The 22,168-nt window shown below is 30.2% G+C and overlaps 1 protein-coding gene across 1 annotated transcript in view; it reads right to left on the bottom strand.

Moving 5' to 3' along the window:
• Positions 1–22,168, bottom strand: part of LOC111685974 (transmembrane protein 132E) — a 178,878-nt gene that overhangs the window by 129,271 nt on the left and 27,439 nt on the right. Inside the window, exon 2 of the mRNA XM_046946128.1 lies at positions 11,766–12,061. Coding sequence (XP_046802084.1) covers positions 11,766–12,061 — 296 coding nt within the window. The remainder of the gene's footprint in view (positions 1–11,765; positions 12,062–22,168) is intronic.

Genomic DNA, 22,168 nt, shown 5'->3' with positions numbered 1-22,168 from the left:
TATATATTTTGGGAAAGAACTAGTCCTATGCTACTTCAACTATGCCGGTACCCCCATTCGTGTCATCTCCAAGTGTCGAAAGAAGGTATTCCAACAAAAATCTTAATCGTAAGAAAGCGGAGAGTCGAATCGAAATGCAGAATACCAAAGTTGCCAAACGGAGAAAATTTCGATTCGAATTGAAATGCAGAATAGGGGCCACAATTATTTTAATTCATTTTTATTTTACATGTTTATTTTGTAAATATATTTCAATGTAATTTTACTTACTTTCCTACAAAAACATTTTATTTTGCGTTTGTTTTATTAAAAAATTAATTAAATTTATTTGAAAACTAAATTTAGAGTATGTGAAACGTATTTGATAAATGTTGTGGGACGTATTTGGCCGCCGAACTTTACTTCACAACCTTGTAATTCTTTAAAGGAAACTTATATGCAAAATAGAGCCTCTTATGGGCTGATCCTCATAGAATTTGGAAGAAAAATTTTAGCTTATACAAAACAAATTTATGTCGAATTTGATCGGTCTAGTAGAACTATGAAATTCGTTAAAAATGCCATTCATGCTCAGTACTGAGCGTTAAATGAGAGGTAGGGTAAATATGGACCGATCCCTACAAAATGACGTAGGTATTAACAATATTATTTCATATCGATTTTTGTGGCCATATAGTTATTTTGAAGACGGTAATTAGTGTTATAGACATTTCTACAGGGGATCTTATATGGGCGTAGGGTCAATTATGAACCGATTCCCTTAAAAATTTGTAGAACGATTTTAAAATATGATATGTATGAATATATTTTTGTCTAATTTCGTTATTGTACTCGAATTTTTAAACCAGTACTGATCGCAAAAATAATTTCTGATTGGGATCTTTTATGGGGGGTAGGGTCAATTATAGACCAATGCACGTAAAATTTTGTAGAACGATTTTGGTTCATAGAAATCATATTCATGTCGAATTTTATAGCGGTACTCGTATTTTTGAGAAAGCAATGAGCGTTAAAGTAATTTTCTGATGGGGATCTTTTATGGGAACGCAGAAAAATATATCGGTAGTTTATTTTCAATTAACAAGTTTTTGTCTTTCTTTTCTTTTTAATTTTTTAATTGATTCAATTAATTTTTTAATTGGTTGAAAATTCTTTCTGGCCTACTTTTCTATTTGTTTTTTTTTAATATTTTATATTGAATTTTTGTGCTAGGAATATTTATAATTCTTAAATTGTCAATAAAATTTTAGGCATATAATATTCAAGTTTCTTGACAATTTATGAAACACTTTAAAAATAAAGTGATATTTTTTATAAATGCTGAACGCATTGTTAAAGATCTAGTATTCCTTTAACGTTGTGTGTAATTGATCTTGAAAAATATTTTTTACCAAACAGTTGAATTCATTTGATTAATAAAAAATCCATTTTATATTTACTAAATATTTAATTTATACAATTAATGAATTATTCTTGCCTCAATTATTAACATTAATTGTTTTGATTAATTCGTTATTTAAAAAATATATTATTTTTACAAATTTGGTAATTGATATCATTATTTTGGTTATAGGTGCAAAATTTACTTGATACAATTATTTTGATAATTGAAACGTATTTCAGTTTTTTCTGTGAAGTCAAATATGGGCCGATCCCAATAAAAATTTTTGTTTATGCCGAATTTCTATGCAATATAGTTATTTTGAAGCCGTTAGTTAGCTCTATAGTAATTTCTACAGGGGAACTTATGGTATAAATAGTATAAATACAATTGTTCAATTCACAATCAAGTTGTATATTGTACCTACTAAAGTGTAGTAACAGTGATTGTGAACAGATCTTTGCAGCAAGTCATAAGTTTATGTTCTCAATGAAAAAAAAACAATCAAAACAAATACACATAACAATGTCAAAAGATAAAAAAATCAAAAAATATTAAATTAATTAAACATGCGAAATAAACCAAATTAATTTCTTTGAATTTTCAATTCCTTTATTTTCTTTATTCCACATTTTAAACTAATAAATAAACAGTTTTTAATAAAATTTTAGTTTTTTTGTTTTTGTAAACAGCTGTTTGTTTTTGATTTCAGTTTTACCACTTTATCGTTTTTTATGCTAAAATCGTTTGATATTTTGTTTATATGTTGAAATATACAATTGGCAACACTAAAATATGGGTTGTATAGAGCTTTTGCATAGAATATACACAACATTGTTATGACTTTTGTAGCAGCTGCTGACATACAACGCTACAACGTCGATTGTGAATTGAACAAATATCTGTTTCTAATAATTTTACCCTACCCCACTTTAGTGGGGTATTGAAAATGGTTAACAACTGTACCCCCGAATAGGGATTGTAAACTTTGTAATCAAACTACGGGTCGCAATTTTGGAGACAATTCAATGAAATTTGGCACATGATATTTTATGGTACCGTAGACGAAGTCTATTGAAAATGGTTAACATCGGTTCATTATGCAATTTTGAAGATAAATAATGAAATTTGGTACATGATCTTCCATTGCCCCAGGGACGAAGCCTATCGAAAATTGTTAAGATCGGTCTATTATTTCACCTAGCCTCCATACAACTGAACCCGCCGAATAGGGCTTTGAAGTTCATAATTATGTTTAATATTCTCGTATCTCGACAAAAAGCTACAAAACCAAGTCCTATATTAGCTTTGATAACCCTCATGAACTTTATAATTAAAGGACCCTAGCCCCTATAAAAAGCCCCCTTCAAAATTTGACTCAAATGTCCACAATTTTTTTCAACAAAAAATGGCTTACGTTTATATGAGGAAAGGTACAATTCAATTTAAATGCTTTATTATAAAAACTAAATGCTAATTTTGTATATCCTGTAGAAAAAATAGTTTATGTACTTGGCAGAATGACCATGAATTTTAATAAAATATGACATTGGTATTTAAGTAAGTTTTTAAATAACATTGCTTCAACATTAATAATTCCTTAACAGTTACTTTAAATTGTTGCTAATTTAGCGTAAACGTTCTCTAAATCTTTGGGTCTCAACGTCAAAAGTAGATCGTTGTAGATCTAGTTGTAGAACTAACACAATTAACATTAGGGTATTCAATTATTCGGGTTTTTATCATATTCGGTTTATTCGACAAATAATTATTTGAGGTTTAATAAATACCGTTAATTAATCGGATAATTCAAATTTATTCGGATAATCATAAAAAACGACACATTATGTTTTTTATTGCTTTTTTACAATAATTTTCTTGTTATTACCAGTGTTAGAAAAACACGTCGTTTTTCTGCCAAGAATTATATTATAGCTTTAACTACTGCTCCAAACAATTGTCTGAAGTTGTAGCAGTAGCATTTGTTTTGGTTTATAATCATACGTTTTTAAAACTATTCCTACTTATAAAAAATTAAATCTCACACAGGGAAACCGAAAACATGCCGTAAAAAACTCAAAATATACTCTTAAAATTTAAAAAAAATATGCTCTAAAAATAAAATTTTTCATTATTTTTTAACATTGAAAAGCTCAAAAAGACAGAAATTGTAATGAAATAATAAATGTTTAGTGTCATATTTCATCCTACAAGATTTTTTATAATTGATTCATCTCATAGTTTGAAGAACTAGTTTAATAGAATTCCGTTTTACGTTCAGGTAACCAATAAATAACATGAAACCATTTGGACCCCAAAAAAATATTTCAAACGACAAAGTTTGACACATTTCTACCAATTGTATTCATAGCTTCTAAACTGACATTTTAATCGGTGTTGTCATAAATTCCAATAATTAGTTTTTTAAGCTATAAAAATGGATTGGTCTCATGGAATCAAAAGTAATAGGTTTTATGTCTGATTTAATATGTAATGCTTTATTGAACAAAAAACTATAACATTGGTTTTCGTGAGAGTAATGTATTTTTTGCAGTTTTTAAGTTCTACAAACGAATTTTTTTCAAAATTGTAAAATAGGCTGAAAAATTAAAAATAAAAAAATTAAATTTTATTTTTTTTAAATAAAGTTTTGAAAATGTACAAAAAGAAAAAAAAGCGAAAACATCAAAATATGCACTAAAAGAGTAAAATATGCTCTAAAAACTCGAAAATATGCCTTAAATATGCTAAAAAAGTCAAATCATGCAAAATTATGCTCTTATGGGTAAAATATGCAAAAATATGCTCTAACAAATCGATGCCAAAATTCTTAAATTGGTCTGAAACGTATAAATATCTTATCCATGAGTCCATACGACGCACCACAAAAAACATGCATATGCATATTTTGGTTTCCCTGGTTATAAATAAAACATAAACTACAATTGGGGTAGTATCTTAAAAATATAAATAATTTTATTGCTACTTTTGAAAAATAGCAATAGAAATCTTTGCTACTAGTTGATCATTCTATTGCTACCAAATAATTGAGGTAGCAATAGAATAAAAATTGAGGTAGCAATAGAAAAAATAAAAAACTTCGAAAACAAAAAATAAACTAACAAATACACATATACCAACGGGAAAAATGTTCAGTACATGGGCCTTACTAAAGGCATTATTCTATAGACACATGCACATCAAGTCGCATTGAAAATTCGTTTAAATTTTACATGCTTTCTTAAAAAGGCCTGTAGATGGTCTTTCGTCGAAGGCTTTTTATAAGATTTTCAGCCGTAGGATTTGTAAAATGTCCTTATAAGAAATTACTTTAATAATCATATTGACTTAATCATTAGAACTTATAAAAATTGTATGAAGCATACAAAATTTGATACATAATCCTTTAATAAATGTACCTACATGAATCCTTTTAGTTGTGGAAATAGAGTCCTCCTAGAATATCTCTTGCGAAAAGGCAATGAGAAATTAATATCGCATCTTTATAATATGTATATATGTCTTTAGAAGGACCACAAATCGAAGTCCTATCATTTTATCCCGCAGCTTGTGCCTTTTTTTCTGAATGACGTATTTTTTTTTTTTTTGTATTTTAATGAAAAATTTATTTTTATGCTACCAAAATTTAAGTAGCATTGCTACCTAGAACTGCTACCTAAATAAAGTAGCAATGCTACCAAATTTCTGATTGTTGAAACATATAATAACATTTATTGCTACTTGAAGAAAATATTTAGTATTCAACTGCTACATTAAAATATTTAAATACCAATGACTCTACTTCTTCTATTAAAATTTTTATTTGTTTGCTTCATCTATAACTATTGCTACTAAAATCTGAAGGTAGCAGTAGTAATAGTAAATGATTTTCTGCTAGTTTTTGAACATTTTTAACTTCAAAAGCTGTTCTTTTTCGTTACTACTGCTACTTGTAGTCTAGTTATTTAAACACTGGTTATTACAAATAAAATATTTCTTTATGAACTCATTCTGGAAGTGGGTAGATCAGAACAAATTTTTAAAATGTTTCTGAAGCATTGTTATACAAATCTTCAAATAAATGTTATTTATTACAGGAAAATTATTAAAGAATTAATAAAAGAGGATTATTTTTTATAAAAATGTTGAATTTTGTTGAAAATATACATTAATTTTATTGCTAAACAGTAAGTTTTTGTTCGTTTAATTGATGGAAATTATTCGGTTTATTCGTTATTTTAAATTTGACAATCATTTGTTAGAGAGATTAAAAATTAATCTATTAACCATTCAACAATCAATCGTTTGAAAACCCTAATTAATATACAAATTTATCACCAAATTGATGTAATACGATGTTAGTTATTAACGGATTCCTACTAAATTTTTTTTTAATTAAATGTGACGCTTAGCTTGTGTTGAATTATGCATATTCAGATCACCAAAGTTATGTGTTATTATATATATACAAGTCTCTTTTATTGCCATATACAGCGTTTTGAGAGGATATACAGTGGCGAGCAAAACTGCATATATGTATGTTTAGCCAATTATACTTAAAAACCACTCTGTTTGTACTCTCGACCAAAGTTCTTTAAGATTTCTTGGTGCATTATCGAATTGCGTAAGACGTTTTTTTAACAAAGGCCATAAATTTTCAAAAGGATTGATTTCCGGGCATTGAGTTGGCCATTGCATCATTTGAAAATTCTGCGCTGAAAACCTATTTTTTACGATTTTTGTCGTATGTTTCAGATCATCATCCTGTTGGAGTATATCCTCTGACTCTTGATATGCACATTCTTCCACAAAAACAGTAATATTAGATTAAAAATGCTCAAATAATCCTACTTTTCCGTTATAGAATCTAATTTTAATAAAGAACCGAGATTCTACCAAGTCAAACAAACCCACACCATCATACTACCACCCTAGGGTTGCCAGCCTGGCTGGACTTGGCTGGATTGTCCAGCTTTTTTGATGCTTGTCCACTTTCAAGCTAAAATTTAATTTGTGCAGCTAAATAAAATATTTTTAGTACACTGAAATAATTGTATATTGGATTTGTACTGATGTTTGTAACATACAAAAATATTCATCCTACATTTACCTTAAAGTATACCAATCGGCTTAGAATCGTTTTCTGAGTCGATTAAGCTATGTCCGTCCGTCTGGCTGTCTATGTAAACCTTGTGCGCAAGGTACAGGTCGCAATTTTAGATAATTGGAGAAATTTGGCACGCACGTTTTATTTGACCCAAGGACGAAGCCTATTGAAAATTGGATTATTTCACCTAGCCCCCATAGAACAGAACCCCCCGAAAAGGGCTTCTGAGCTCATAATTATGTTAAATATATAGATATATCGATAAAATACGGCACACCTAAGTTTTATAGAAGTTTTGATGACCCTGTTAAATTTCATAAAGATCGGGCCCCATTTGACCCTAGCTCCCATACAAAGTCCCCTCAGAAAATTACTTGAATGTCCCAAATTAACTTATAAACACAAATATCGCGATGAAATTCAGCACAATAAAATATTATGTATATATAAAAATATTCACAAAATTTTATCGGGCTTGGTCCATATTTGCCCCTAGCCGCCATATAAAGCCTCTTTCAGAAAATTAGTTTTTCATCCATAAATTGCTTAAATGTATCGGAACAAGGGAATATTGAAGATAAATGCTTTATGCAAAATAAATCACATTTAATATTCATAACTGGTGTAGGGTATCATATGGTCGACCACGCCCGACTATACTTTATTACTTGTTTTTATGTTATCTTTGACAAATCATGTTAGCCAACTCTGATTGTACATTTGTTATACAACTATGTTATGATTTCCCTCTTCTATCATCATGTCTCAACACTTGAAAAGCTGAATGTCGTAATAAATATTAGGTCTGTTCGCATACTCGATAATTTGTAACAATTTGCAACAATTGTTATTGGATTCCGTTCGCGTACTTTCGAAAACTTGCAACGAGAGAGTAAGAGAGCGGTAAAAATTACAATTCGTTGATAGAATTTTTATTTGTTTTTTAGTGTTTTGTTAGCGATTAGATTTCAGCAAAAGGGCATTACCAATAATTGTTTATAAAAAAAATTGGATTTCGCGTATTTTTTTGGATATATTTTTGATTGAGAGTAAATTAAAAATTACTCTATATCATAAAGTTACTGTATATACAGGAAAGTACAGGAAAGTACGCGAAAAGACCTATTATTGCGATCGATAGTAAATTTCTTTACATACAGCTTACGTACTTATGATTTTTTAAATTTAAATGGAGCTTTTTCACATCTTTTGCTCTAAAAAGTAAGTTAACGAAGTGATCGGGGAAAACTAAAAATATATTCATACTCTGTGGACTATAGCAAAACGGAATTGGTATATGAGAACCCCTGCATTTTTTGGTGTATCACTGTGAAACTATTTACACAAAACCAAAATTAGCATTTTCTCAGTATTTTTTATGTCCAGCTTTTTTGTTTTGTCCAGCTTTTTAAAGCCCAATGTCCAGCTTTTTGCAAATCGGAATCTGGCAACCCTATACCACCCCCATGTTTCACCGTTTCTTTCACTTGGTGTTTTTTAAGGTTTCATAAGGGCGGTGCCAGAAATATTCCTTGCTATCAGACTGAAAACGATTAGTCTTCATTTCATTGGACGATATAACCCTTTTCAGTCATCAACACTCCAATTTTTGTGCTTCTTGCAAAATTTAAGACGATCCTTCAAGTTTTTTCTGATAACGTTATCTGCTTTACTCTTGATATAAGGCCAATTCTACGAAGAGCTCTCCGGGCTTCCCATTCACATAAGGGCTTATTTAATGCGACAGGAGCCTGTTTTTGGTGTTTTTACCTGTTTGGATGTCAATAAACGCTCCATAGTTCTGGCATCTCTCTCTCGAAAGCAAGCACAATCGACCTTTCTTAACTTCTGGTGTGATTATATTTTTCCTTTTCGCACTTGTAGCTCTCTTCGATGGCAAATTCCTAACATCTTGGCACTTTGACGAGCACAGTAATTACTTTTTGTCACTTCGACCATTTGGTTTTCCAATGAACTTGATATTTTTTTATTAAAACTAGAAAATTAAAATATTTGCAAAAATTACAAATAAAACTCAAAAATGGTAACTGTTTGTTTTGATGCTCTCTAATTTTCCATTGTTTTATTTTCTTATACTTTTTTTTGCATAAACATTACTGAAATGTATCCAGTTTCACTTGCCACTGTATATATGCATATACAGCTAGCGTAAAAAAAAGAAAGTTTACTTTTATTTCATTTACATAAGAAAGTTTACAGTTATTTGATTTGGATAAAAACTTTGGAACAAATCGCTTTTACTGCATTATAGAGTGTTTTGAGAGATTTTTGTCGGCCACGCCTACCTTCGAGTGGGCGGCGCTCCAAAGTTTAATACATTTTTTACTATATATAGAAAACTGTTTAATGTATAAATCAAGACTTCTTCCTTTATGGTATATCCAGCACCGTTTTCGCTTAATAAATATATCCCGAAAAGCCGGCCTAGGGCCGGTCTCAAGGATTTTCCCCTCTATGGTATATCCAACACCAGCTTCTCTTTATAAAAATTTCCTAAATAGACGGCCTACGGCCGGCAGAATAGTTTGTTCTCCTCTATGGTACGTCCAACACTGGCTTCTCTTAATGAAGATTTTCTGAATAGCAGGACTACGGCCGGGCGCAAAGATTTTCTCCTTTATGGTATGTCCAACACCGGTTTCGCATTGTGACAATTTGTCACATTGCGAAGCCGGTGTTGGACATACCATATTTTGATTTTGATTTTTTTATTAAAATTGGAAACGATATTTCACGGTAGGGGGAGTCTATTTATACATTAAGGAGTGAGATCGAAAAATTCTTAACATACATATATGTTTATAAAAAAGAAACCACTAAACTTACAGCTTTATTTTTTTTTTATTTGATTCAAATTATTATTACAATTTACAAAAAAAAAATATTTTTATAGTTTTAATCACTAGTGATGAAATTTTGAACCCTTTTCGGAAACCCTTCCATTAACGTTTTTATAGTGCTTTCTGTCACTTTGCTCGAACATGTAGTCCATCTCCGTTTAAAATCTACCACACTTTTGGACACCTTTTTTGTACTCTTCAATTCTCTTTTAACAAGAGCCCAATTCTCCACTGGCCTTAGCTCCGGGCAGTTTGGAGGATTTGCCTCTCTTGGTACAAATACCACATTATTGTTCTTGTACCACTCAAGGGCTTGTTTACCATAGTGACAGGATGCCAAGTCAGGCCAAAAATAAGTGGACACATTATGAAGTCTTATGAATGGAAGCAGCCTTTTTTGTAAACATTCCTTGATGTAAATTTCGGTATTTATAGAGGCCGTTGTAACAAATGATTGGCTTCTTTTGCCGCAACTGCATATTGCTTGCCATACCAAGAACTTTCTGGGAAATTTTGTCTGCTTTTGGGTCCTAAACTTTTCTTCAACATTCCCTCGAGCATCAGCAACATAAAACTTTTTACCTGGAAGTTGCGAAAAATCTGCCAGAACATACGTTTCGTTATCCATTATGCAGCAAGAATATTTTTTTATAAGACTTGACTTCAATTTCTGTGCTCTGTTTTTGGCCTCTAAATTTTTATCAGCGTTCCTGTCAGGAACTTTTTGAGCCTTGTATGTTTTTAAACCTGCATTAGCTTTAACTTTTCGTACCAAATAGTCCGAGCACTGAGCTAACCGAGCTGCTTTCCTACCGGATGTGTTGGGAGCTCTTTTGAAAATGCGTTCTATTTTTTTGGCTTTAGAAACATCATGTGGACCATTCCTTCTATCTGAACCAGGTTTTCTATCAACTGACAAGTTCTCCCGGTACTGTTTAATAACATTGGAAACAGTTTGACGGCAGACCTTTGTATGCTTGGCCAACTTTTTGTAAGACCAAGTTGGGTTTAGTTGAAAATATTTAATAATTTCAGTACGCACTTTTTTCTGGTCACTCATTTTAATCAGATTAACAAAAAAATTAATATAATTGACATTACACATAATAACTGACATGTTTTCCAAAGGTAACTTGATCAAAAAAAAAATCAAATAATACTTTGGTTGAAAAATGTAATGAAAAACGTGTGTTAAGAATTTTTCGATCTCACTCCTTATTTAAATTTTTTTATATGAAAATTTTTTTAACAAAATCCGAATAAAGCTGCAAAATAACTCCATTCGGTTGCTTGCCTAAGTACCGTCTTTCGAAGAAATTTATCATATAATTTTTTTCCCGATACATTCAAAGAATGTTTCTATTCAGCACTTTTTTATGACGCGTAAAAACAGCATTATTTTTTGGAAAACATTTATAATCTAAGCCAATGTTTCACTTTGGTGGCTGTTTATTCACAGTTATATTCGTATTATATAAGCCTTAAAAACTACAAGAAAATCTTTTAGTTTTTATAAATAAGTGTACTCTAACAAAGACTTTTGTATAACTGGAATTGGTGTAAATTTTATTTTGTCACAGTATATATAAAACACTGCAGTACCAAAAGTTTGCGGCTATAAATGTAGTATTTCTATTCCTATGTTGATGTATGGGGTTATCGATATCCCTTACAGAATATTAAGAACATATTATTGGACGCCGGCTATTCGATTTGACAATTTTAGCCCTAAAGGTGAATTTTAACTCAAAAATAGGTGGTTTTGTCATGCACCTCAACCTTTCGGTATTAAAAGTTTTTTATTTAAAATATATCATTAAAAGTTAGATTTTAAAAAGCTTAATAATTCTTTAAAATTGTTTAAAAAAAACTTAAAAAGGAAAAAAGTACTTAAATTTTTTTGAGTTTTTAAATTGAAATTCATATAACTTTGGAATTTGATATATAAATTTATAGTAGTGTGGGTTTCTCCCACTTTGCATTAGGGTTTTTTATTTTAAAATTGGAAAGATATTTTATATTAAAATAAGTCCGTAAAATCGGAGAGTTACTTAATGTTTGTTATATCTTTGGGAGTTATTTTCATTGAATCTTAAAATATCTATTTATTTATTACTAGAAATATACTATTTAATCTGAACTTGCAGTTCCCATAATCAATTTCTCATGTGCTAAGTGTTACAATTTGCTAAGTATTGAAATGTTTAAGTTTATTATGTAATTCTCAATAGAATTACTAAAAAAGACCCTAATAACTAGGATGATTATCCGTATATAATTAAAATATAATATATAAATAAAAAAATATTTATTCAAAATTTATAAGCTTGAGAATTTCAGCCCAATAAAAATTATATGTATAATATTTATAATATTAAATTATGAGCAATTTAATAAACAATACTTGTTTACTTACATTTAAGTAATCGGGTTGATTTTCAATAATATCTGGGACAATATATCGAGCTGGTACAGTTTGTTTTGTAGAAAAGGGGCCATAACTTGCTCTTATAGACACAGCTTGTGTTGTTTGAACGACGGTAAAACGATCCACAGACAACACTGAATCATAAGCTGTTCGTGATTTCAGTGGTGGTAGAAGCGAAGAATGTGTTGTTGATATATCAGGCGTTAGTGGAGCCTGCCGCGAGTGTTTCAGAAAAAATCCACTATCAGCTGATTCGAAATGAACTTCTACGCAATTGTATAAATCTAAAAATATAAACATTTAGTATAATTAAATTTTATTATTTAGTTCTAGCACATATTAATGTTTTACTTTCAAAATTGAAATACTTTAGAGAACATATAAATAAATATTTCCTTTTTAGCGTTTTTGTTTGAAATTAATAAGATTAGGAGCAATATTGAGGAATTTTTACTAGTATACCTCAAATCTTTAAAAATATTTTTTGTAAGGATATACGTTACAAGCAACTAACTTTCCCTTCTATCGGTACCATTCAATTAGGGATCTCTTAAATACCTTGTAGGTCAGTTGAATGCAAAAATATACATTTGAACGCGTTTTCTATTTCGATAAAAATAAGATTACAAAATTTGAATTTTTAAAATTTTTTCAATTGCGTTCCATTGAGTGTAGTAGCAATGTATAACTAGTTTCAAAGAATTAGTTCCTTGAAAACTGCTTAGAAGTATTTAAGAACCACAACAATATTCTAAGAAACGGGTTCCAGAAGTAATGGCGCACTACTAGTTCCAAGGCTGTTGCTTTAGAATTCGAAGTAGTTCTGTTTTCACTAGTTCTAAACTAGTAGTTTTTAGAATAAGTTCTAAAATTGTTCCTGGGGAATTAAAAATTATTATTTCATGAAGAATAGTATCGAAATGTTAAAAACAATGAAACACATTGCACATTGTGGTTTCCTTTAAGAAAATTTGGCATAAAGTAACTATTTAGAAATTATTTTTTAATAAAAATTTTATATGTCGGGAAAGCTATATTTAATTATAATATATTTACATTATTGGTATTATCAAACTTAACATAAAACTGTGATATTTTTAATGATTTTTTGAAAAAATGATTATATGTAAGTCAAAATTGTATTGAAAAAAATTTATTTTTCTTTTGTTTAATTATAATGTTGTCAGATCAGAAATAAATTCAAAAATCCCTGAAGAAGTTGAACAAGTAAGAGTGTTATATTCGGCTATGCCGAATCTTTTATACCCACCATCAAATCAGTGTCATATAAATGAATCAAATGAAATCAAAGATATTTTGAATATTTTATTATTATGTATCGATATTAATAAGAACATCAGGGTAACATTTGAAAGAGGTCCATTAATGGGGGTTTTACTGTTGACAGTGCTAATTTATATAGGGAGTAGGGTTATTTATACATACATATATGGACCAATTCTCATAAAAGTCTGTAGAACGATTTTGGTTCCAGTAATTAATTTTTTGATGGGGACATTATCTGGGGTAGGGTCAATTAAGGCCCGATCCACATAAAATTTGGTTAAGAGATTTTGGCTAGAAAGGAACTTAATTGAGTCGAATTTCATTACTATACTCGTATTTTTAAGCCAGTAATGGGCCTTAAAGTATTTTTCTGATGGGGACCGTATGTTGGGGGTAGGGTCAATTAAGGCCTGTTCCACATAAAATTTGGTAAAGAGATTTTGACTTGTGAAAAACTTACTTCTGTGAAATTTCATCGCTATACTCATATTTTTAAAGCAGTAATAAGCGTTAAAGTATTTTAATGGAGGGGACCTTATATGGGGGTAGGGTCAATTATAGACCGACCCACATAAAATTTAATGGAATGGTTCCTAAGATACTTACTCATATCAAATTTCTTCGTTATATTCGTATTTTTACGCCCATAATTAACGTTAAAGTCGTAAAATTTGGTAAATTTTGACTTGTATAAATCTACTTCTGTGTAATTTAATTGCTATAATCCTATTATTAAGCCAGTAATGAGCATTAAAGAAATTTTATGGGTGACTTTTTATGGGGGGTAGGGTCAACTATGGACCGATACACATAAAATTTGGTAGAGAGATATTGCCTCGCATAAAACTTATTTCTGGGAAATTTTATCGCTGTACTCGTTGGAAACCAGTATCAGCGTTAAAGTAAATTTATAAAGGGGACCTTATATGAGGGGGAGAGTCAATTATAGACCGATCCACATAAAATTTCATAAAGAGTTTTTGGCTAGTAAGACACTTCCTTATGTCAAATTTCATCGCTATACTCGTATTTGGAAACCAGTAATCAGCGTTAAAGTAAATTTATAAAGGGGACCTTATATGAGGGGGAGAGTCAATTATAGACCGATCCACATAAAATTTCATAAAGAGTTTTTGGCTAGTAAGATACTTCCTTATGTCAAATTTCATCGCTATACTCGTATTTGGAAACCAGTAATCAGCGTTAAAGTAAATTTATAAAGGGGACCTTATATGAGGGGGAGAGTCAATTATAGACCGATCCACATAAAATTTCATAAAGAGTTTTTGGCTAGTAAGACACTTCCTTATGTCAAATTTCATCGCTATACTCGTATTTGGAAACCAGTAATCAGCGTTAAAGTAAATTTATAAAGGGGACCTTATATGAGGGGGAGAGTCAATTATAGACCGATCCACATAAAATTTCATAAAGAGTTTTTGGCTAGTAAGACACTTCCTTATGTCAAATTTCATCGCTATACTCGTTTGTTTAATGCAGTAATGAGCGTTAAAGTCATTTTCTGAAGGGGACTTTATATTGGGGTAGGGTCAATTATGGGCCGATCCAAATAAAATTTAGTAGAGAGGTTTTGGCTAGTATAAAACTTACTTCTGTTAAATGTCATTGCTATAGTCGTATTTTTATGCTAGTAAAGAGCTTTAAAGAAATTTTATGGAGGGGACCTTATATGAGGGGTAGGGTTAATTATGGACCCATCCACATAAAATTTCATAAAGATTTTTTGGCTAGTAAGACACTTACTTATATCAAATTTCATTGCTATATTCGTTTGTTTAACTATGTGTGTCGAATTTCAAAAAACTTACCTATGCGAAATTTTGTGGTATTTGCTTCATATACAACGAAGTTGTGAATATTTGAAGCGCTTTATACAATATTCCGGGGGTACATTTATATGGGGGCTATGTGAAATCGTTGTCCGATTTTGCCCATTTTCAATACCAATTAACATTTCTGATCAATATAATATATTTTGAGAAAATTTCATCTCAATATCTTTTATTTAATGGATGCTATCGTGCCAACAACAGACAGACGGAGAGACGGACGGACATGGCAAGATCGTCTTAGAATCTTACGAGGTCCCAATATATATTCTTTATGGGGTCGTCTTAGAGCAATATTTTGATGTGTTACGCACGGAATGACAAAATCAATATACACCCCATCTTTTTTGATGGTGGGTATAAAAATACCAACGAAACGTCGGATTAAATATGAGATAAATAATCTGTTAATCTGAACAATGACCTTAAAATCCTGTTTATAGGAAACTATATTTAATAATTTTTTATATGGATTATTAAAAATTAAAGGTTGGATTCACACTTTCTTTTACTTGGTTTTTCAAGCTTTCATAAGGGCGATGAAAGCAATATTCCTCGCCATCAGACTGAAAGCGATTAGTCTTCGTTTCATCGGACCATATAATCCCTTTCCAGTCATCAACAATTCCAAATTTTGTTCTTCTCTTTAGGTCAACGATAGTTTCAACTTTAATTTTTAATTAAATATAATACATTTTTCGTGCGCCTTCTGATAAGAAATATCCCTAAAATAAAAAATTTCCATCTTTAAATTTCATAACGGGCATTTTTCGCGGTCTTTTATTGGTGCATTCGGCTTTGGTCAAGCCGAATGATCAAGTCCAAAAAGATTAATTTTTGGCTCATCTGTCCATATGACCGCTCTGACAGAGCGGCCTGAAATATAGACGTTCATAACACAAGAAGAATGTGACAAACTAATCGATATTAAGCATTTCAGAGTTTAAACTATGGTTGATCCAAAGAGAAGATACAAAAAGCTAAAACTTTTGCACTAGAAATTATTTATAATAAAAATTTTCTCTTAAATTTAATTTTTATTTATTTTTTGAGTATAATTAAGTAATTTTTTATTTATTTTAGTTTAAAAATATCTTCAACAAATGTAGATCTAAATAACATAAAACTTTTTTAAATATCGTTTTAAGTTTAAACAAGTTAGAGTCCTATATTCGGCTGAGCCAAATCTTAAATACACTCCACCAGCTACTTTGATATTAATACTTCTTAATTGATGAAATATTTGAAAAAATAAGTTTTTTCATGTCTAAGATTTAAAACTATTACAATTCCAAGATTTATTGAACATTACAAACGCCATTTGATAATGTAACTAGTTAAAATCGTTTAAAGCGTTTTTAGGGGCTGGACCTAGTATGGGATATATGACCAATTATAGACCGATAGTAAAAAATTCTCTAACATAAATTTCTGTACTAAATAGCTATATTTCAGTCAAATTTTACATTTATATAATAATTTTTGTAATAAGTAATCTGTGTTTAAGTGATTTTCTGAAGGGGCCTTGTATGGGACCGACCGCGCCCATGTTATGAACCGATCGTGAAAAAAATCTTGAAATAAGATTTTTGTATACAAAACTAATATTTGTGCCAAATTTTGTATCAATAGCTTAATTTGATAATGAGTAATTTGTTTTTAACAGATTTTCATAAAAGGATTTTGTATGGGAGCTATGTCCAATTATGTATATAAAGATAAAATTTCGAAATTCTGTATCTATTTCATTATTTGGTAATGAATATTGTGAACTTAAGTGATTTTTTGGAGGTTGGGTATGGGTGCTATGACAAATATGGAATGATCGTAAAACAATTTTATAGTGAAATTTATGTATGAATATAAGATCAATATTTTTGCTAATAATCAATATTTGGTAATGAGTTATGTGCGTTTAAATGATTTTCGGTAGCTATGTCCAAGGATGGACCGATAGTGAAAAAAATTTTAAATAACATTTATGTGTACAAAAATAGCATTATGCCAAATATTTTATGGGCATCACTATTTGGTAATGAGGTATGTGCCTTTAAAAGTTTTTCTGAAAGGGACTGGTATGGGAGCTATGATCAATTACGCACTGATAGGAAACAAATTTCACAGTAATAATTTTAAAATCAAATAATTTTGAAAATTTAGTCGACTACTCGAATAAAAAAATATTGTAAGTTTTTATCAAAAATTTTAAGCAGGAATAAACACCCGACTAAACACTCATAACTCACGAAAACATCAAGATATCGATACAAAATTTGCACATGTATTGATTTTGTACACAGAAATGCTTGAAACTTGGACTATGCTTTCAGAGTAATGTTTTCTATGCATTTTCCATAAATTAGTTAGATATATACATTTTAAACTGATTTATGACCGATTTTCTATTTTTACCTCGGGTATCAATACCCAACATACTCCGGTATGTATCAAATTAAATGTCAGTTAATGGACAAAAATTAAATTTCATTATAAATTTTTTGTTTTATTATTAGAATTATATATGTATATTCTTTTAGCTTATGAACAAAAACTGAACTTAACGACAAATTTCAAATACAGAGTAATTTGTTTTTATTTATAAATTTAAATGTGAAATATTTGTTGACCCTGTAAAATTAACAAATATGAGCCGATTTTGAAGAAATAATTTTTTTATTGTATATGACTTAGTAAAGTAAAATTATGCTGATTATATTAATTTTATTCTCATACAAACAGTTCATTACTTGCGAAAGCAAAAACAATTTCTTTAATCATCTTTCCCGGTCACTGAGTAACAACTTCTTAAAGTCAAAATTTTACAAAGTCAAATTCTGCATAACGTACAGTATACGTTATGGTTTTTCTTTAGGTTTTTTTGCACATGAAATTTTTGATAATAGGAAAACAATGAGAAAAACTTAAAAAAATGCTAAAATATTTTGTTTTTTTTTATTAGTTTTTATAATTATCTGAATTATACACTAGAAATGTATAAAACGATAAAATAGCCATATAAATTATATGACATACCCGGGTATGTTGTAATTTTGCTCGGGTATAGACAAGACGGTTAAACGCACATAACTCATTACTTAATTAAGATATTTATACAAATTTTGGCACAGATATTACTTTTGTATACAGAAATGTTACCGTAATCATCATAGCTCCCATACAATACATTGTATTACTTTTGTATACAGAAATGTTACCGAAATGTTGTATTAAAAAATATTTAATAAATTCAAAAATTTTTTTTATAATGGACCATTTTTAGGCTTAAGGGAAAGATTATAAACAATTTCCTTGAGCGTCTTTATAGTCCCATAATGGAAAGCAAGTGGGATATTTACGAAAAACAATTTTAATTAAAAAATATATTTTTTTAATATTTGCCACTAAATTTTCCCCAATTTTACAAAATTGACGTTTTTGTTGTATTTTTTGCTCAAAAGAAAGCTTAGACCATTGCCTTTATGAGCTTTATGAATGTCCAACTTTGACCTCTTCTGACTACGACAGTTCTTGACCCAAAGAGGTGAAAGTTTGTGTTTGGTATTAGTTGCTGATAATTTTATCCAATTTGGAAGACATCGATTTTTAAAGTTGGGTCACTCACGAAATTCCCCATATGTTTATTAAATAAAAAAATATATAGAAATCGGGACTGAGTCGGAAGTTATATACATTTAAATTTAAAAAAAAAAAAACTTTAAAATGTCAATTTTTCTAAGAAGACATATAAAGAATTTATACATTTTGAAAAATTAACTTTACATGAAATATTAAAAAAAATCAAAATTTTGTATACTTAAGGCCAAAAATTCCCAAATCGATATCGAAATCCCAAACATCTAAAATCAATGAATTTAAATTATTTGTTGCAAAACGAACCTTATTATGGGTTAATTTAAAGTAAAACAAGTAAGAGTTCTATATTTGGCTGTGCCGAATCTTATATACCCTTCACCATAGTGTATTTTAAACATATTAGTTTTCTAAATTTTTTTCCTGATTACATTATTATTACACCAACAGCAAATGAACAAAGAAAATGAAATAAAAAACAAAATACACAAGGCAATTTAACCAACAGACATGTAAACATACATAACGAAAAACACAGAAAAACAAAAACAAAATAACGCAATAAAACCAACCTACATCCAAATATACAAACAGAATTCACAAAAAGAAAACAAAATACATAAAGGCTCAGTTAGTCCCTACGTTCCGTTCCGTGATGAATCAGCTGATTCGTATTTGGCTTACGAAAACCTGGGTAAGTCGTTAGTTTGGCCGTAACGTTGAAGTTGCGTTGCGGATGAACCTGTAGAAAATAGAATTCATTCCGCAACGTTAAGTGACAGCTATAAACAGCTGACATAAAATACCAAAAAGATGTAAACAAGAAAAAACTATGAAGTTTAAAATTAAAAAAACGCGAAAACTATAAAGTAAGAGAGATAAAACTCTGAAATATGTCAAAGAAAATGTCAAAGTTGACATTACTTTCAACATAAATGCTATAGAAAAAAAGAAAAGACCAAGAAAGAAATTAAAAAAAATCGTGTTTCGTGTTTTTACTTTTTATAATTATATTAATTTAATTATTAAAATTCGTTATAAAAAAATCGTGTTTCGTGTTTTTACTTTTCATAATTATATTAATTTAATTATTAAAATTCGTTATAAATGTGTCCACTGATAATCATTGGCCAAGAACTCTGTATATAGTTTTTTTCAGAATGGACGAAAGAAAATCAACTCTGGTTTTTGACACAACAAATCAGATTTGCTTTGTTTGCTTATTCTTAAAAACAGCTGCTACGTTCTTACGAATAAACTAACTACACATAAACAGTCAACGGAACGTCACAGAACGGAAACGTTACAGAACTTTCAAACTAACTGAGCCTTAACTCAATGAAGCCAACAGCATCCAAACATGCAAAACAAAATAATCAGCTAAATAAAACCAAATACATCTACACAGATGTACATATTTTTCCAATTCACAGTGTTGTTGCTTCTTTACCAAAGCATGAAAAAAATATGTCTTTTTTGTTGTCTCGGATTTTTGCTCATATCTCCGTTATTTATAGACCGATTTTGCTGATTTTAAATAGTTAAAGTTTCGGATCTCGTCTATATCTGGGTTCCTCTAAAAACTGATTTCAACAGACAGACATCCGCCGGAGGCATGTTTGCATGATGAAATCTCCATCATGGTGTATTACAATCCCGGGGTAAAGAGGTGCTACCAATACCTATTGTCTGCCGGTACTATAAACTGATGATATCAAATGTATCCATGGCTTCGCCTCGGAATGATTTGGCATAAGGTCTAACCAGAAAACCATATAATCTGGCACTTCGGGTGGCCAGTTGCCCGCAGGACTATTTCCTGGTTCCTTGGGGTCCACGGCTGTGGTTTAATACCCAATGGGTATTGTGTTGGATAAATCTCCCTTCGAACAGCTCTGTAAATAAAGCAGCATATGCTGGATTCCTAAACCCGGTCGGTATCTCTTACCGTTCGTGTAGTGGGACCAGTATATGCTGGGGAATTGTCAGGTCAGTATTCAATGGTTGCCTGTCTTTATGATCATGGGAATGGAACTGATGCTAAAATTGGTGAAAAATCGGGGACGTCTCCATATATTGAAGATTAGTACTGATTTAGTATGCCTTTTTCGCTTTGGGGAAGTTCTTTGGTGCTGTTGCCATCTCAACAGGATATATTGATACATGCTGCGCGGCTATTTGTCGGGCAATTATTGGAATTAATTGACTTTGGAAATTCCTATTTCCTTTGTTACATTGATCGGTTCATAAAAGAGGAATCCATATCCATTTTATTGGGTATTTCGGACTACCAAATATGTCTCCAGGTGCTGTTGCCAAAACAACAGAGCCATCTCAGTAGTGTGGTTGCGCGGGCTTTTAGAGGATAAGGAATGCACTGGAATGGGTCATTAGATGATGGAGATTGCATTTTGAATAACGCAATTCTTTCATGACATCATAAGAGTGGTCACTTCCGCATTGCTTTTTCCTTGTCGGGGTACGCATTGGGGATTTAATCCTATGCGGCCTGCCATTCCGCAACGGGGCTGCTATGGCAAGAGATTAGATAACTCGAGTACTTCAACAAAGTGCTTGTACATGGACCGGACATCCATTTACAAACATTGCTACCTGAGTTCTTCATAGAGGAAGGTAAAGGGTATAATTAAAGAACTAAAAAATTTTAAATTTTGGAAATGTGATTTTTGGACTGTACTCGGATGGATACAACGGAACAATATAATAAATAAAAACATTTTAAAAGCTATTTTTTAATATTTTGGTACTTTCCTACATAAAAATTTCAATCAATTAGTATTAAGAATTGCTCTATTAGATTTACTATGAAATATATATAAATTCTCAGTAAATTACCGTATTCATTGCACTTTTTCGACACCTTATTGATATTTGTGCTAAAATAATTAAAATTCATCAAATGGGATGTATTCCTCACAGGCACTACTGTTTTACAATTCCCATTCACCGAAAACGTTGTCTGCTAGATTCTCCAGTAATTAACTGTATTTAGCAAATCCTTTTTGTCTATTTCTTGGCAATATTTGAAAAAAATAATGAAAAAACCTAAATGTGAACTGATTATATTATAAATATAATAAGTAGCACCTACAAGCCTTCTAAAATTTTTACCAAAAAGTACATAAACATCCTTATAACATAATAAAGATATATGAAAAAATAGGCATGGATAGTCCCATTGTACTCAAGCGAGTACACCAATGTTTAAGTTTATAAAAATAATCTTAAAAACTAATTTTTAATTATTTTTTAACAAAATCCTAATGGGCTGATCTGTTTACTTTATTTTTCAGTAAATTTTTAATTCATTCAACTAAAAATGAGTTTGACATAAAATTGCAATGAAATGTGCAAAAAATCGAAAAATTAAAAAAATATGTTGACAAAAAAAATTATTTAAAATTTACCGTTATGTTTTTATGATTTTATAATTCGGTACATTTACTTTTTACAAAACTTACAAAATTTTACAAAAACTCAGTAATATGGATAATCTAGCATTACGAAAACATCTTAGGAAAATGAAGAACATTTTGGATGAATTTTGATAAATTCTATTGCTTCGTTTTGTAATGAGCGTGTTTTACATAGACAGACGGACATAGCTAAATTGACTATGAATTTGATAAGGACCTAAAATAT

This window comes from Lucilia cuprina, chromosome 3, assembly GCF_022045245.1.
Source record: "Lucilia cuprina isolate Lc7/37 chromosome 3, ASM2204524v1, whole genome shotgun sequence".
In the NCBI taxonomy this organism is placed as follows: Eukaryota; Metazoa; Arthropoda; class Insecta; order Diptera; family Calliphoridae; genus Lucilia; species Lucilia cuprina.
The sequence above is the reverse complement of the archived record's forward strand: the minus strand, read 5'-3'. Positions and strand labels throughout refer to the sequence as shown.